At 41.3% G+C, this 17,050-nt stretch overlaps 1 protein-coding gene and 1 long non-coding RNA gene across 2 annotated transcripts; both read right to left on the bottom strand.

Annotated features, from left to right (window-relative positions):
* Window positions 1-8,687: 8,687 nt before the first annotated feature.
* Window positions 8,688-10,273, bottom strand: LOC139189651 (uncharacterized). The gene is made up of 3 exons (XR_011573478.1): window positions 9,673-10,273; window positions 9,541-9,576; window positions 8,688-9,431 (listed from the first exon to the last, which is right to left on the bottom strand). It is a non-coding gene; the product is annotated as an uncharacterized lncRNA (long non-coding RNA).
* A 2,945-nt stretch (window positions 10,274-13,218) lies between these two features.
* On the bottom strand, window positions 13,219-14,592 carry LOC103412774 (CBL-interacting serine/threonine-protein kinase 11-like). The gene is given in 1 exon segment (NM_001328792.1): window positions 13,219-14,592. A coding segment is annotated over 1 exon segment (1,374 nt).
* Window positions 14,593-17,050: the final 2,458 nt, after the last annotated feature.

Here is a 17,050-nt window from a genome sequence, read left to right as displayed (position 1 = left end):
CCCGTCAGACTTGTTGTGAGCTTCGAAACTCCATTTCTCTTGTTCAGATCAACATACTTTCTTCATCGAAGTTGTTCCTCATCATCTTTTCCATAACATATCAAAAATTCAGAACAAACTAACGGTTGAATATTTCCAGATCTTCGAAACACCGCAGCAGCTTTGAAGCTTGCAGAAATCTGACCGTCATGTTTGGAGCTTCAACACTCTAACTTCCGTCGCTCAAATAGAAAAATTTCCTTCGTGAAAGTTGTTCATCTGCTCAAGAACTATAAGATGTCCAAAATTCAGCTCCACTGGAATTAGCTTCGCACTATCTTGATGAAGAGTGTGTGAAGCTTGTATGTGTTTTGGTGTTGAAATTTGGTATTGTAGGTGAAGTTTTGGTGTTGAAGCTTTATAGGTGAAGCTTTGTGTTTGAAGCTTTATAGGTGAAGCTTTGGGGTTGAAGCTTGATAGGTGAAGCTTTGTGTTTGAAGCTTTATAGGTGAAGCTTTGGTGTTGAAGCTTTATATGTGAAGCTTTGTGTTGAAGCTTTATAGGTGAAGCTTTGGGGTTGAAGCTTTATAGGTGAAGCTTTAGGGTTGAAGCTTTATAGGTGAAGCTTTTGTTGGCACTATAAATTGATTGTGCTTCGCACTATCTTGATGAACATAGTGCGAAGCTTTGGAGATTGATACTTGTCCTCCATTGATGAAGCTTTTGTTGGCACCATAAATTGATTGTGCTTCGCACTATCTTGATGAACATAGTGCGAAGCTTTGGAGATTGATACTTGTCCTCCATTGATGAAGCTTTTGTTGGCACCATAAATTGATTGTGCGTCGCACTATCTTGATGAACATAGTGCGAAGCTTTGGAGATTGATACTTGTCCTCCATTGATGAAGTTTTTGTTGGCACCATAAATTGATTGTGCGTCGCACTATCTTGATGAACATAGTGCGAAGCTTTGGAGATTGATACTTGTCCTCCATTGATGAAGTTTTTGTTGGCACCATAAATTGATTGTGCTTCGCACTATCTTGATGAACATAATGCGAAGCTTTGGAGATTGATACTTGTCCTCCATTGATGAAGCTTTTTGTTGGCACCATAAATTGATTGTGCTTTGCACTATCTTGATGAAGATAGTGCAAAGCTTTTGAGGATTGTAGTTGTGTTCCATTGATGAAGCTTTGTTGAATTTCCCAATTTCCAATTTCCTCTTCTTTTTTTTTTTTTTTTTTTTTTTGGGAAAACTAGAAATTTAAAAATGTGGGAGAGACAACGTATACAAATTTTGCTTCCATACTGTTAAGCGAGAGATTGTGATGCAAGCCACATCTTGTAGTAGTCGAAGGTTTGGATGAACCATATAAATTGAATTTGCTTCGAACAGTCTTGATCAAGAGCGTTTGAAGCTTTCTATGAGTTGTAGTGTTTGCATTGTTACAGAGGAGAAATGTCTGAAGCAGATGCAAGAGGGCTGAAGAGCTTGATCTTCGTATACCATGCATTGAAGCCATTGTTGGCTTGCAATAAGACTTTGTTGGTGACTATAGCTCTTGTTAGGCATAAGTGCTCCCCTAGTTGAGTTGTAAAGCTTGATGGTTTTTGATTATTTGTGAATGCTAGGAGTTCACATGTACAAGTTGTACCACTCGTCTTCTGGTTAGTGGAATGAATGGTGGGTTGCTTTCATCACTTGGTTGGTGGTACGAATGTGAATTCCTTAATCACCTTTCATCACATTTCATCACCTGGTTGGTGACATGAAGGAGAGTCCGCATTGTACATTTCATCACCTGGTTGGTGGCATGAAGGAAAGTACGCGTTGTACATTTCATCACCTGGTTGGTGGCATGAAGATGAGTTCCTTCTTCACCTGATTGGTGATAAGGGTGGCAAGTTTCCAAAAAATATTAGAGTACGGGTTGTACATTTCATCACCTAGTTGGCTAGTTGGTGGTACAAATGTGAGTTCCTTCATCACCTAGTTGGTGAGAATAAGGGCAAGGTGTCGAGGCACATTGTGGCAAATGTCGAATGACACAAAGTGTGTTGAACCCTTTCGAAGCACAGTTGGCTTATGTATGGATGTGTTGGAATGTATAATGTTTATGCATGAATGTGTTGGAATGTATGATGTTTATGTATGAATGTATTGGAATGTATGATGTTTATGTATGAATGTGTTGGAATGTATGATGTTTATGTATGAATGTGTTGGAATGTATGATGTAGATCCTTTGTATAGTCTTGTTGACACATACTTAGATTTTGTTTTGTATTGGAAACATTTGTGTTAAAGCTTCAACACTTAAGTGTTTCATTGCTCAGAATGTAAAAGAGTTTAGGGCCAAGTTGGCTAAATCACCTCTTTATTGAATTCATACCAAATGGTCTTTGTTACATAGGATGCCGAACGGCTGTAGCTTAACACTTGTACAATGTGAGTCTATTTGTAATAGTACTTCAAGTGGTCAGCATTCCATGGATGGCCAAGGGTCTTGCCATCGGAGTTTCTGAGCTTGTAGGAGCCAGGGCGGCTGATGCCAATGACCTCGAACGGTCCGTCCCAGTTAGGACTGAGTGTTCCTTCACTCGAAACCCTATCACAGAGTAATCTTTTCTTCAGCACCCAGTCTCCCACTTTGAAAGAGCGAGGTTTGACCCTTGAGTCGTAGTAGTTGGAGATGCGCTGCTTGTAGGCGACATTCCTCAGGTGAGCCTGATTTCTGTGTTCCTCGACTAGATCCAGGTTGAGGGTGAGTTGCTTGTCGTTCTCACTCTGTATGTAGTTCTGGATTCGGTATGTTGCTTGCTCAAGCTCAACTGGGACAACTGCTTCTGTACCAAAAGCAAGTGAGAATGGAGTTTCTCCTGTGTAAGTCCGATATGAAGTGCGGTATGACCAAAGGACTTGGGGTACGAATTCTGGCCAACAACCTTTAACTTTGTCCAAGCTAGTTTTCAGAGTGCGCTTGATTATTTTGTTAACGGCCTCGACTTGTCCGTTAGACTGGGGATGGGCTGGAGAGGCAAAACATAAGTTGATGTTGAACTTAGAGCAGAACATCTTGAACTTCTTGTTGTCGAACTGCCGCCCATTGTCCGTGACTATCGCATTGGGAATGCCGAATCTGCAGAGGATGTTCTTCCATACGAAGTCTTCTATTTTTCCCTCAGTAATGGCTGCCAAGGGTTCTATTTCAGCCCACTTTGTGAAGTAGTCAACTGCAACGATTGCATAGCGGACCTTGCCTTTCCCTGCAGGCATTGGGCCGATCAAATCAAGTCCCCATTGGGCGAAGGGCCAAGGGCTGATCATAGGAGTGAGCGGCTCGGGAGGGGAGTGAGGGATAGTTGCGTAGCGTTGACACTTATCACTTGAGCGAGATATTCTGATGGCATCTTGGTGGAGTGTTGGCCAATAGTATCCTTGGCGAAAAGTCTTGTGTGCTAGGGATCGAGACCCAGCATGATCTCCGCAGACTCCTTCATGTATTTCCCGAAGGACAATTTCCGCCTCCGCAGGTGTAAGGCATCTTAGGTATGGCAGGGTGAAACCGCGCTTGTAGAGTTGGTCATTAATGATCAGGTAGCGGGCAGACTTGTATCGAATCTGTTTAGCTTGGACTTTGTCAATTGGAAGGGTGCCATGAGCAAGGAATTTATAAATTGGGGTGATCCAACTATCTTCTTGTTGTAAATTGCACACCTCCGCGACCATGGTGCTCGGTTCTGCCAACAATTCGACATGAATTTTTCTCCCAATCTTGTCTTCCACTGCCGAGGCAAGGCGAGCCAAAGCGTCTGCATGACTGTTTACCGCTCAAGGAACTTGGGTGATCTGGTAGTGGAAGTGCTTGAGCAAAAGTCGCGTTTGCGCAAGATATGCTGCCATGGAGCTATCCTTAGCATCAAAGTTGTTTGTGACTTGGTTGACCACTAATTGGGAGTCACTGAAGATATCGATTCGTTTAACCCCAAGGTGTTTGGCCAAACGTAAGCCTGCTAGAAGGGCTTCGTATTCGGCCTCGTTGTTCGATGCCTTTAATTTGAAACGAAGAGCGTATTCCATCGCCACTTTGTTGGGGGTAGTGAGGACTAATCCTGCTCTGCAGCCCTGTTGGTTTGATGAGCCATCAACATACAGACTCCATGCTGGGGTCGTTGATTCTACTTTCTGAGCTTCCGATGGTAATGAAGCTACTGCTTCAGGTGTAGAAGCAATGTCAACAGGATATGTGAAGTCGGCGATGAAATCTGCTACTGCTTGACCTTTTTCGGCTGGTTTTGGTTGGTAGGAGATGTCAAACTCACCCAATGTTATAGCCCATTTGATCATTCGTCCAGACGTGTCAGGACTCTGAAGTATCTGTCGAAGAGGGTGATTGGTAAGCACGATGATGGCGTGTGCTTGGAAATAAGGGCGAAGTTTCCGAGCAGACATGACCAATGCTAGAGCTAATTTCTCAATGTTGGAGTATCGTGTCTCTGCATCTTGTAGGGCATTGCTAGCGTAGTAGACGGGCCTTTCGACCCCACTGTCATTTCGAATAAGAACAGAACTAACTGCTGAAGCTGAAACCGATAGATAGATAATGAGAGTGTCACCAACTTCTGGTTTGGAGAACAGATGGGCTTTACTCATGTACTCTTTGAGGTTCCTGAATGCCTTGGCACATTCCTCCGTCCATGTAATGTACTTCTTATTTCCCTTGAGTGCTTTGAAGAAAGGAGCACATCTGTCTGTGGCCTTAGAGATGAATCTGGTTAAGGCTGCCACCTTGCCAGTAAGGTTTTGGATGTCTTTTGAAGTTACTGGCTCTTTCATGTCGAGGATTGCTTTGATCTTTTCGGGGTTAGCTTCAATGCCTCGTTGGCTAATCATGAAGCCTAAGAATTTGCCAGAGCCCACGCCGAAGGCACATTTGTTAGGGTTCAACCTCATTCGATACCTATTTAGAATGGTGAAAGTTTCAGATAGGTTGGTGATGTGTTGGTCAGCATGTTTGCTCTTGACTAACATATCATCAACATAAACTTCCATGCTCTTCCCAATCTGTTCGGCGAACATTGAATTGACCAGTTTCTGATAAGTTGCTCTTGCATTCTTTAGGCCGAAAGGCATAACTTTATAGCAATATAGTCCCTTGTCAGTAGTGAAGGCCGTGTGTTCTTGGTCTGAGGGGTTCATGAGGATTTGGTTGTATCCTGAATAAGCGTCCATGAAGCTCAAGAGCTCACACCCTGCCGTAGAGTCTATAAGTCTATCAATGAGAGGAAGGGGGAAACTATCCTTCGGGCATCCTTTGTTTAGGTCGGTGTAGTCGACACACATTCTCCACAAGACCTTTTGAAGCAGGAGACTTTCCTTGGTCGGATTTTTCTTAACAAGGACAACATTTGCTACCCATGTTGGGTAATTGACTTCACGGACGAAGCCTATGTCCTTGAGTTTTTCAACTTCTGCTTTCATGGCCTCGTATCGTTCAACATCATAAGATCTTCGCTTCTGTTTTACTGGTTTGGTCTTGGGATCAATACTCAAGTGGTGACAGATGATATCGGGAGAGATGCCCGGCATATCTTTATATGACCAAGCGAAGACCTCGGCGTTCTCTTGCAAAAAGGAGATCAGCGACAACCGAAGGGGTGGTGACAAAGTGGTGCCAATATTCACCATGCGGTCTGGATGGTCTCTGGAGATAGAGACCTTCTCTAACTCTTCAGCGGGTTGTGCTTGCTGGGTGAATGAGTTATCTCGAGGGTCGTCGGGTTGACTGTTGCCATCCTGAAGACCCGAGTTGGATTCATCTGGACTGGTCTTTACAACTTGGTTATGTATAAAGAGAGTCTCCTTGGGGACAGGCAGGTGTTGTTGTTTGACTGAAGTGTTGTAACATGATCGAGCACTAAGTTGATCTCCCCTGATGTACCCATTGCCGAAAGGGGTTGGAAACTTCATCAACAACATATGTATAGATACCATGGCCTTGAGATCATTGATGCCTGTGCGCCCAAAGATGACATTGTATGCTGTCGGGCAGTTGACCACTAGGAAGTTAGTGGTAATAGTAGCTGTGTAGGGGACTGTACCAATGGTGAAGGGTAAGTGTATACTCCCTAAAGGTTGCACGATATCGCCAGAGAAGCTTATCAGAGGAGAAATCGAGCGATCGAGCAAGTGTTCAGCTACATTAAGTGCCTTGAAAGCTTCAGCAAACATGATATTGACTGAAGCACCTGTGTCTATCAGGATTCGTTTCACATCAAAATTTACTATGTGAGCTTCCACGATCAGCGGGTCATTGTGAGGGTAGATGATACCTCTTTCTTCCTCAGGGTAAAAACATATTGGATCCCAGTTAGGCTTTTGATACTTGCCTCCTCTGATGTCTTCCACATGAAACACTTGATGGCCAGGTTTCAAAGTTCGTTCACTGCTTTTCATGGCCCTATTGGAAGATTCAGACATGGGTGTGCCGCCGCTTATGGAATATATCACATTCACCTGGCGTTGGTTACGGTTATCCCTTGGAGGGTGAAGGAGGAACTGATCAATTTTTCCTTCACGTGCCAAAGCTTCAATATGGTCACGGAGGATAATGCACTTCTCACTATCATGGCCATTATACTCGTGGTAGCAGCAAAACATGCCCGTGTTCTTCGTGGACTTGTAATCTGGCTGTCTTGGCTTTGGCTTTGGTATCAGGTGAGCTATACTGGGGTAGATGGCAGCACATGTAGCATTCAAAGAGGTGTATGTCTCATACCTTGGGGTAGGGCCTGTCTTGACACGTGATTGGCCCACTGCATTGACTGCCTGGGGGTGGGCATTATTGTGACGATATCCTGAGTTATCGCTATAGTGCCCCTTATTCTTTTTATTAAAATGAGATTGGTGAGGATGGAAGTCTTTCCTTTTGCCCTGAGATTGATATGTTTGCTGACTTGGCGAAGCATTAAATGAGGCAGGGGGGTGTGCTGCTACCATTTGGAAGGTTGAGGTCTTTTCATTCGGTTGGATCTGGCCTTCACTCCCTACTTGCTGATAAGGGGTGACTGTAGGGGGTTTCCCTTGATATGTCCTTGCCTCGGCGGAGGCATGGTTGTAAGCTTGTGTCATCACCTCAGAGTAAGTCTTCCAAGTGTTGGCATTGATCATGTACTTGAAGAAACAGTCACGTAAGCCTGCCGTGAAAGCCTTGAGGGCGGTCTTGTCATCTGCCTCAGCGCAGCGAGAATACTCATGGCTGAAGCGGCCAGCGTACTTTCGTAATGACTCGTCCGGCTTCTGGTGAATAGTGTACAAGTCATCTGCGGAATGCAAGCGATCGGTCTGGAAGATGTGTTGAGAGACAAACAGCTTCCTCAACTCTTCAAATGAGTCTACTGTCTCAGGTGGAAGACGGCAATACCAGTTTAAAGCTCCGCCAGAGAGGGTGGAGGGGAAGAGAAGGCACCGTTCTTCGTCGGTGTGTCACCGGTATACCATGGTGGACTCAAAGAGGTTAAGGTGTTCAATCGGGTCTTCCCTTCCAGTATAGAGCTGTAAATCAAGCTTCTTCTTTGTCTTCGCTTGGAGGGGAGTGTTGAGGATCCTTCTTGTGAGAGGGCCAGGCCTGGGTTGGTTCCAGTCAGGTATCTCGGCTTGACGTTCAACCTTCAGCTTGTTTACTTCCTCAAGGAGTTGCAGGACAAGGGGGTCCTGAGCGGAGTCGTGCACCACCGAAGTTTTCTTCTTTAAGTCCCCATCGCCTCTTGGAAGTAAGAAAGTTTGATCAAGATAGCGTGATTTTTCTCTGGACTCGCTATACTGACTTCTAGAGTGAGTTTGTCGGAATGTTTCCGAGTCCCCAGTACCTTCATATTCTTCTGGGACTTGTTGCCCCTTCTCTAGATTGGCAGATGGCCTGGGTCGTGGAAGAGGACCGAGTCTTTCAGAAACCCTTGGGTCATTGATCTTCGAGCTTATGTGGATGGGATTCTCTCGACGTTGCTTTAGGAAGTCTCGACAATCGCGATAGACAGCTTTTGATCCTTCCACACCCTCTGTGATGAGGTGTTTTCCTCTACTTCTCCTGCTTTGGGTTGAAGCAGCCGGGTTGAGAGAAGTCTCATGTTGATTATCACATTGATGTGTAGCTCGATCCCTATCAGGGATGTCCGTGTCGGATATCGGCGACCCTCCGTGTTGGGGGGAATTCAGTTGATTGTTGACCTCGACAGGGGCGACGAGCTTGTGTGTTTGAGCCTGCCTAGCCTCGTGAAGCATCTCGAAAAGTTTTTCATATTGTTCCTGGAGGACTTCATTCTTCATCGCTATCTTGTTGTTCTGAACCTCTAGCTCATCGACTTTAGCTTGAAGAGTAACTCTATTTCCTTCCTGCCTTCGTTGCTTCATACTAGGTCCAGCAGGGGTGTCATTCTGTGTGTTGTGGCTTCTTTCGCTCCCCATGTTGGAGAGAGATGTTTGGCCAAAAGAAAGTGTACGAGCGGTGGAAACCAGCTTAACAAAGCTGAAGAGAGTGGGAGTAAGTGTCTTTCCCACAGACGGCGCCAAATGTTGATGCACAGAACCGGATGGTCTTTGGTACAACAGAAAGTGTCAGGTTTTGTGACCTTCGCTTGGTTGCTTCGGTCACTAGTGAGGATAAGTACGTAAATGAATAGAGACAGAGAAGCAAACACAGGATGTACGTGGTTTACCCAGATTGGCTACGTCCACGGAGTAGAGGAGTTCTCATTAATTGTGAAGGGTTTACACAAATACATAGGTTCAAGCTCTGGTTTAGTGAGTTCTAGTGAATAGTTTAGTACAAAATGACATTAGAGATTATTGTGGGAGAATGATCCCTATTTATAGAGGAGAGTTTCTAGTTTTGTTCTAACATCGACACGTGTCGTGTTGTGATTGGCTTCTGATGTTGACACGTGTCGAGCTGTGATTGGCTTCTGATGTCGACACGTGTCGCATTGTGATTGGCCTCCTGGTTGAAGGGAAGCTCTTCTAGGTCCTTGACGGTATAACGTTGACCGGTGCTCAGTAGTTTCGGGATTGGTCAAGTATGGTACAAACAAAACTAACTCTCATTTAACTTGCCAAATGTCAACTCAACCTTCATCGTCACCCCAGCTAATCGAGACAGGCATTGCCAAACTATATCGGCACCCCTGCTCAATCTGTGTAGGCGAACAATCTGCATCAAACACATCCGGCACCTCTATGAGTTTTGAGACTTTTGGCTTCCAAGCCAAAACAATCGTACAAGCAGCACACCGCAGCCTATAAGTACAGATGAATTCACATAACAAAAGGTTCTAGAAACAAATTCCATGATACCCCTTACTACATATTAGACTTTGGCAACACGGGGCAATCTTCGCTAGCACTGTTCTTAAACTTCGAATACCAGCTCCAGATTTCGAGCTCACCATCACCTGAAATAAGAACCAAACCCGGAGTGTTACGTCATTTTAAACACTGATACGCATAAATAAATAGTGTGCTTGTGCTTATCAACTGATTAGATAACAATAAACTCCATACCGCAGGTTGGACCAGAGACTTATTTGCTTTCAGACTCTGCAAAATCAGATATATTGATTAAAAATGATAGTATTACTGGAGAAAATGCTGCTTATATGCTGCATAATGTCAGTATAAACAAGCCACACTGACCTCTTCAATTTGCATTGCACAACTTGCCACATCAATTGGGAAAACCGTATCCGTCTTGGTCAATAAAATCTGATACATATGTGCGCATACACCAATTGAAGATAATAGAGGAATGTGTGGTTTCTTGTACCACATTGAATCGGTGTAACCGATGAGGTAATCCCGACATTGGTTTAAAATAGTACTTTTACAAGAGTGTGTCTACCTTTCCATCAAGTCAATGAGCTCATGATCCCTTGGCTTCATTCCCCATTTTGTATCAGTACGTAAACACACTCGCTTTAGACCAACTCTTGTCGAAACATACTCCTTCACCTACAGAATTCGAAGCGCCCGAAAAAACAATTATATTGGCACATATACGATTTAGATATTCGGATTCACTCGCAAGTATACAGTTTTATTCACCAAATTCCACTTTAGAAATGAAAAGGAGAACTTAAAGTTGGAAATTGAACCACTGATCCGCGAACCAAACATGGAAATTGAACCACTGATCGCTGAGACCTGAGAATATGAATTGGGTTGGAATTGCGTGGTCCTCGAACAGACAAATCTATACTTTTCTCCACGATAAGCGACTAGAGATTTCATTTGCATCATTTTAGACAGACACAACTCCATATTCCCATATAGACAGGATAAAAGTAAGACAAGGATATACTACATTATACATTTGTTCTTCTGTTAAGGGAGAAATTCTTGATTGGTGCTTTGGACCACGTCATTCATCCGGCACCTCTCATCAAAAGACTCAACTCACTCTATTTGGGCTCTTAAGTGTGGTACCCTACAGAGACACCAGCACACACAAAATTTCTTCTCATTAAGGATTTGTTCGGAAGTAGTTTTAAAATGATTGAAAACGTTTTTGATGAAAGTGTTTTTAGGTTCCAAAAGCACTTGAAGTGTTTTCTGCAAGAATCACCAGTTAATTCTTCCAGGAAGCACTTCAAGTGTTTTTTCAAGATTCACTTGTAATTTTACCAAGGATTGGTTCCAAAAGCACTATCATAAAAAAAATTTAGTAATTTTATAAGCATTTCAAGTGATTTTTCAAGATTTACTTGCATTTTTACTAATGATTGGTTTGAAAAGCACTTTCATCAAAAGTGTTTAGTCATTTGAAAAGCATTTAAGGTGATTTTTTCAAGATTTACTTGCATTTTTATTAATGATTGGTTTTAAAAACACTTTCATTAAAAATATTTTCAATTATTTTAAAAATACTTTCAAACGAATAATAAACTTCATTCTCTCATCATGAAAAATAGAGCTAGCTTCCTCCCAACTCCATTCTCCCTCCCAATTACTCTATTATATTCTTTACTTGAACTTATCCGTTTCATGATTGATGCCCATAATTTTGCTTTTGTCCCTCCTTGCCTATACTTGCTGGCCGACCTAAACACTTTCTTGATGAATTATTGAAGTAATTAACACAAAACAGTGCATCAAAACGTCACTGCAATAAATAAAATAAAATAAATGATGCAGAGCACTCTGTCACCTGAAATCGGTTCCTAAAATCTTTGCAACTTGGCAATTATTCCAACCAGTTCAGGCCAAATAATTGAATCTTTTTTTTTTCTTTTTCACACAAACGATATTATATATATTAAAAAAATGAAAGGGGTTTAGTCTCACAATAAACTAACAATAATATAGTTTAAATTCGTATTTAGCAAGAATTGAACCTAAGACCTCTCACATACAAGTAAAGAGAAATATCACTAGATGGTAGTATTAAATGACTGAATCTTAATCTCTTAGTCTAGAGTCCTCAAACACAGAAATATGGACCATTCATTCAAATCTTACAGCCCCCAATTGTCCATTCATTATCATACCTCACGCAAACTAAGAGTTTGAATCTCTCTTTCCTCCTTGGACGACTCAGATTTTTGCGTTTGCAGACTCCAAACGTAGAGATTTAGAAAGGTCTTGGTTCCAAATAATTGGTTTGGTATGAGCACTAAATGTGTATTTTTAATAATTTTGCCCATAATATAGGGAAAGGGATCCTCTCCGGATCCTTTCCTCCTAATCCACAAAATCTGGGAATTTGAGCCGTAGAAATTTGATCTAACGACTAAAGTTATTATAAATTTTAAAGTAAACTCCTGTTTGTAATCGTTGTATCAAATTTCAATAGTCCGAATATCCAAAATTAATTGATTGGGAGGAAGGATCCATAGATAATCCCTTTCCGTAATATAGAGGAAGGCTGGCAATTTAAACCAATTTGCTATATGGTCACATTCATTATTTATTATATGATTATGATGCTTTGTGTCTACTCCATTCAATATAAAAGAATAAAAAATAAATGGGTAGGCAAATGGCAGCAAGTTCATAATTGATAAATACTCCATTCTTTCGGTCCTTATCAACCCAATATGTGACAGCAACCAAATTACAGTTGTCAAATTAAAAATTTGAGATGCGATAGTGGGACGAAGGATTCAAATTTAAGATTTTTTCAATATGAAAAAATAAAATATAATTTTGTCGTATTTATTTACTTGAACGGATACCATCTTGAATCGAAAAAGTCATGAATGAGGAAGAGAATGAAAAGGTGTGGAATCAGCAACCCATAATAACCCACCGAAATACTTGGTTCTAAAGTTTGAGTTACAGTTTGTACTGTCACTCACAAACTTTCCACTCCATATAAGGAGTCCGAAATCAAAATATTCAGTTATCTTAACCAGTTATGAGTTTATCGGTGTTCAATCACAGTTTGTATTGTGAGTAGGCTTGGCCTGGTAATTTTGTGGACTATCCATTAACTTGACACAAAAATTATAAGTTTCGAATCAACCTGTTAACGATTTAGGTCTTATCGGATCACCTGTGAACGAGTCGGGTCGTTATCAAATCACTCATTAAGAATTCTATAAGATATCATTTTTCAAATATAGACAATACTCGTTAACCCGACAAGAAATAACACGATCCGTTGACGAATTGGGTCGTTATCGGCTCACCTGATAAAAATCCGTTAAGATAGCGAGTTTGCCACGACACGATCCGTTATGATAAGATGTATGACACGAAAACGACACAAAAGTTAGAAATCAGAACACTTCTAACCCATATTCTAGATAAATAAACGTCATTAGACCGAAGATTTTAAATACAAACACCAAAATTGGAAGAAGAAAGAATCAATACAATTATACAAGATGCATTGCAAAAAGAGTCAGATTTTGATTAGATTTAAATCTAACCCTTCATCCTCTCTTGCCCTCATCAACTTACACATATAATCTGTACAACTTAACTTGTACATTGCCCCTATCAAAGGCTATATATAAATAATATATATATCACCTCCCCTATACATGCACATATATCTCTTTTCCCTAATCCCAGTCTTAATCCCAGATTACAAAAATCAGGCTTAGTAATCTTTATTAATCCCTTTTGCCAGTACAAACACAACAACCAATCACCTTTTTTTTTTAATTTTTATTAATTAATTACTTGATTAACTTTAATTACCATTCCAAAAAGCGACATGTCGTTCGACACCCACAATCAACATTCGTCGACTGGGCAAGCGGGCGAGGAGGAGGACGAAGGAGGAGTTGACATTGACGATGAGGGACTTTGATCATCTGGGCAAATCAGGTAAGGCCTGAGCTTGTTCTTCCACATCTCCTTGTACGGCCCGGCGTCGCCGCCCGTCCTCTTGGCCTCCACCACCACTAGATTTTCCGTCAATCTGGAGACCTCCACCCCGATTGATAAATTCCCATTCTGGCCTTCCATCTCCAGCCCCCAATCCTTCTTCCTCCTCACCCTCAGCTTCTCCGCCTTTGCAAACTCCGCCACTCTATCCACCACGTTCTCCACTGTATCTTCCGAGATAAATCGCTCACCGTCTTCCGCCGGGCTGCTGCTCGACTGCTCGAACAACCCGGACAGGTCCAGCCCGGCCGAGAACGAAATCAAATCGAACGCGTTCAGGCTCATCATGCCCTTCTGCTCCTCCTCGCCGCCAACTTTGGCGTCGTCCATTGAATAATCATCGTCGTAGAATTTGATCTCCTTGCATCCGCCTTTTCTGAACCACGGGTCCTTCAAAATCTCGTCGATCGTGATCCGGGTCGCGGGGTTTGTGTCCATGAGCCGACCCAAAAACCGCTTCAGATCCGACGACATCCATTTCGGGCACCGAAATTCTCCCTTGTAAATCTTCTTATACATGGCCATCAGATTTGGGTCGTTGAACGGCAGGAACCCGGCGTTCAAAACGTACAGTATCACGCCGCACGACCACACATCCACCTTGGCGCCGTCGTATCCCTTCTTCGTCAAAATCTCCGGGGCCACGTAAGCGGGGGTCCCGCAAAGCGTGTGGAGGAGCCCGTCGGGTCGGATCTGGTTGGTCACGGCGCTGAGACCGAAATCCGAAACCTTCAAATCCCCGTTCTCGTCAACGAGCAAATTCTCGGGTTTCAAGTCCCGGTGGTAGACGCCGCGAGAGTGGCAGTACCCGACGGCGGAGATGAGCTGCTGGAAGTACTTCCGGCTAAGATTCTCCGAGAACCGTGCCTTCGACACCTTGGCGAAAAGCTCCCCGCCTTTCACGAACTCCATGACGAAGTAAATCTTGGTCTTCGAGGCGAGAACCTCGTAGAGCTTGACGATGTTGGGGTGGCGGAGGCGGCGCATGATGGTGATCTCGCGCTTGATGTTGGACATGAGGCTGGTGCCGGCCAGCTTCTTCTTGTTGATAACTTTGACGGCGACGCTCTGGCCGCTGCGGACGTTGCGGGCGTGGTAGACTTTGGCGAAGGCGCCGCACCCAAGGAGCTTGCCGAGCTCGTACTTCCCGAACAGGGCATTGTCTGGGATGCGCGGCTGCTGCGGCGCCAGCAGCGGATGTCGTTGTTCGCTCTCCGGCATCATGGGATGCCGAGATGAGACCGAACCGGGGGGAATCGGGTCGGTCCGGGTTGTGGGTTTAGATTGGTTGAAAGGAGAGTGAGAGATGATAAATAAAAACCGGAGAGAAGATTTGGGGATCTTGTTTTTTTGTCAGAGGAGGAATGTCGGGAGTTTTAATTGGGAGGAGGAGGAGGAGAGAAAAGTACGGAAAGGTTTTCGGTGGAAGCTGCGGTGGAGGATGAGTTTGTTTGTTGTAGGGTTTTAAGGGGAGATCTTCCTGTACGTGGGAGAGAATAATTCTGTTTTGTTTTTATTTTATTTAGGGTTTTGCGAGACCAAAATTAAAAAAATAGCAAAAGACGGTTTTTGTTTGAATTGTTTTTTATAAAAATAAATAAAATTGATTGTTTGAAGTTTTTTTTGTTGTTTTTATTTTTATTTCTTGTGTTCGAAATGTAGGAAATTTATAAATGGTGAAAAAAAAAAATCTCAAAACGAGATAGTTATCTAACAGATCATCTGTTTATGAATTTCATTTTTAGTCTCCTTACACTATTTTTGGATGAAATATTACTAATGAATTTTAAAATTACAAAAATAGAAAAGATGGAATTTTATTTTTTTAGAATTTGTAAATTTTCTTATTTAGTTAACCTAGAAGAACAATAAAATTTGAATACGAATTATTTTATTTTTAAACTCTCACCCATATAAATTTAGAAATGACACTTATTTACATTAGAATTTAAACTCAGGAATTGAGGTCCCAAATTCTCAATTTTTTTTTCTACCGAAAATTCTAAATTCCTATGTTTATGAATCTAAACAAGGAAATTGGTGCATGTCGATTTATAAATTCTAATTTTTGTTAATATTTCAAGTTTATTTCTCTCATTCAAACATTCAAACATAGTGTTAGGCTATATTTGGACAAGTAATTTGTAAGAGCAAAGAAATATACGCTGAATTAGAAAGAAATGAACTATAAAACATTAGATGAGATGATATTAAACTATAAAACTTGAAATGAGTAAATACAATGCATGATCATATTGACGACATAAATAAGGGATTTGCAAATGACTACATGCATTGTATTTACTCATTTTAAGTGCTCATCTATTTGTAATGCATTCTAGCTAATTTAGCCAAAACCCTTTTTAGTACTTACAAACCCTTGTACAAACATTTAAGCTTCTAACAACTTGCCCTCTGGTGTTTAATTTATCAAATTTTTATCAGAATGAAGAATAATTTCGTCAGTAAGAAAATCTAACCAAAGAAATGTGATAGACTACAAAAAAAGATTAGGGATGTAAAGCTAAATTGAAAGGAGAGGGACTAATTAGAAATTTTAATAAAGTCATTGGTCATTTTAGTTTTCTTTTTTAATAACTTGGGCTGTTGCAAGCTCAAAAAATTAAAAAACAGAAAAAGACGGGTTTTTCTTTGAATCTCGTTTTATTAAGAAAAACATTAAGAGACCGTTTGATAATCATTTCATTTTCAGTTTTTGTTTTCATTTTTTGAAAATTGAAAAATAAAATCTTATTTGGTAACTACTTTCAATTTATATGTGAAATGAATTTGACCTTGTAGTTTTAATTGTATTCAAAACCTATTGTTTGCTTAATCTGTATTACTTGAGCCATTTCGAGAACAACTCAAGCTCATCTTGACACACATTGAATTGTATGTAAGCAAATAAATACAACACCCAACAGACAAGAGATGGCTCGACAAGCACTCGATGAGATCGAGTTGCTATTCGGAGGGGGTCGAGTTTTGCTCGAGGGCTCCTCGAGTAATGGGAACTAGGCAAACAAAGGGTATGAATGTAATTAGAAAATTTATAAGATCAGCTAAGTATATTCATTAAATTGTACTACTCGTTTGATAACTAGTTTGTTTGTAGTTTATGGTTTAATATTTTTGTGTTAGTGGGAATCAAAAAGTGTAGATGAAATGTTGTAAGAGAAATCTAGAAGAAATGTACAAAGAAAGACGGGTAGTTACGCATAACAATGTACACTCTCTCTTACAAATGAAGCTATTTAAAGGAAGAGAAACAAAAATCTACTTGTTAGAAAGTTTCACTTTTGAGAAATGTTGTTAGATTTTTTTTGTTATTTTCGGAGGCTTTTGTTTTGTTTGTATTTCATTTGACTTGGGTTTAAGTTTCCTAAGTTGGTAACCTACCTATCTACCTACGTGTATATGTTTTTGTTGCACGTACCATATGGAGTGACTCAAGGAGTGAAGAATTAATTTGAGATTCGAGGTTGCTTAAACAGGAATAGCAACGTTAACATTGTTCTCTGCTTTCAAATAAGAAATCATATAAGAGTTTTCTAGTATGTTCTAGTCAGTGGCGGATCCAGAATTTCAAGCTTGGGGGGTCCCAACATAAAAGCTCAAAAAAAAATATATTAGACTAATTTGGTTCCATATCACTATTTTCTACTGAATTTGGTTA

This window comes from Malus domestica, chromosome 11, assembly GCF_042453785.1.
Source record: "Malus domestica chromosome 11, GDT2T_hap1".
NCBI classification, from domain to species: Eukaryota; Viridiplantae; Streptophyta; class Magnoliopsida; order Rosales; family Rosaceae; genus Malus; species Malus domestica.
This window is presented reverse-complemented; position numbering and strand designations above follow the sequence as displayed.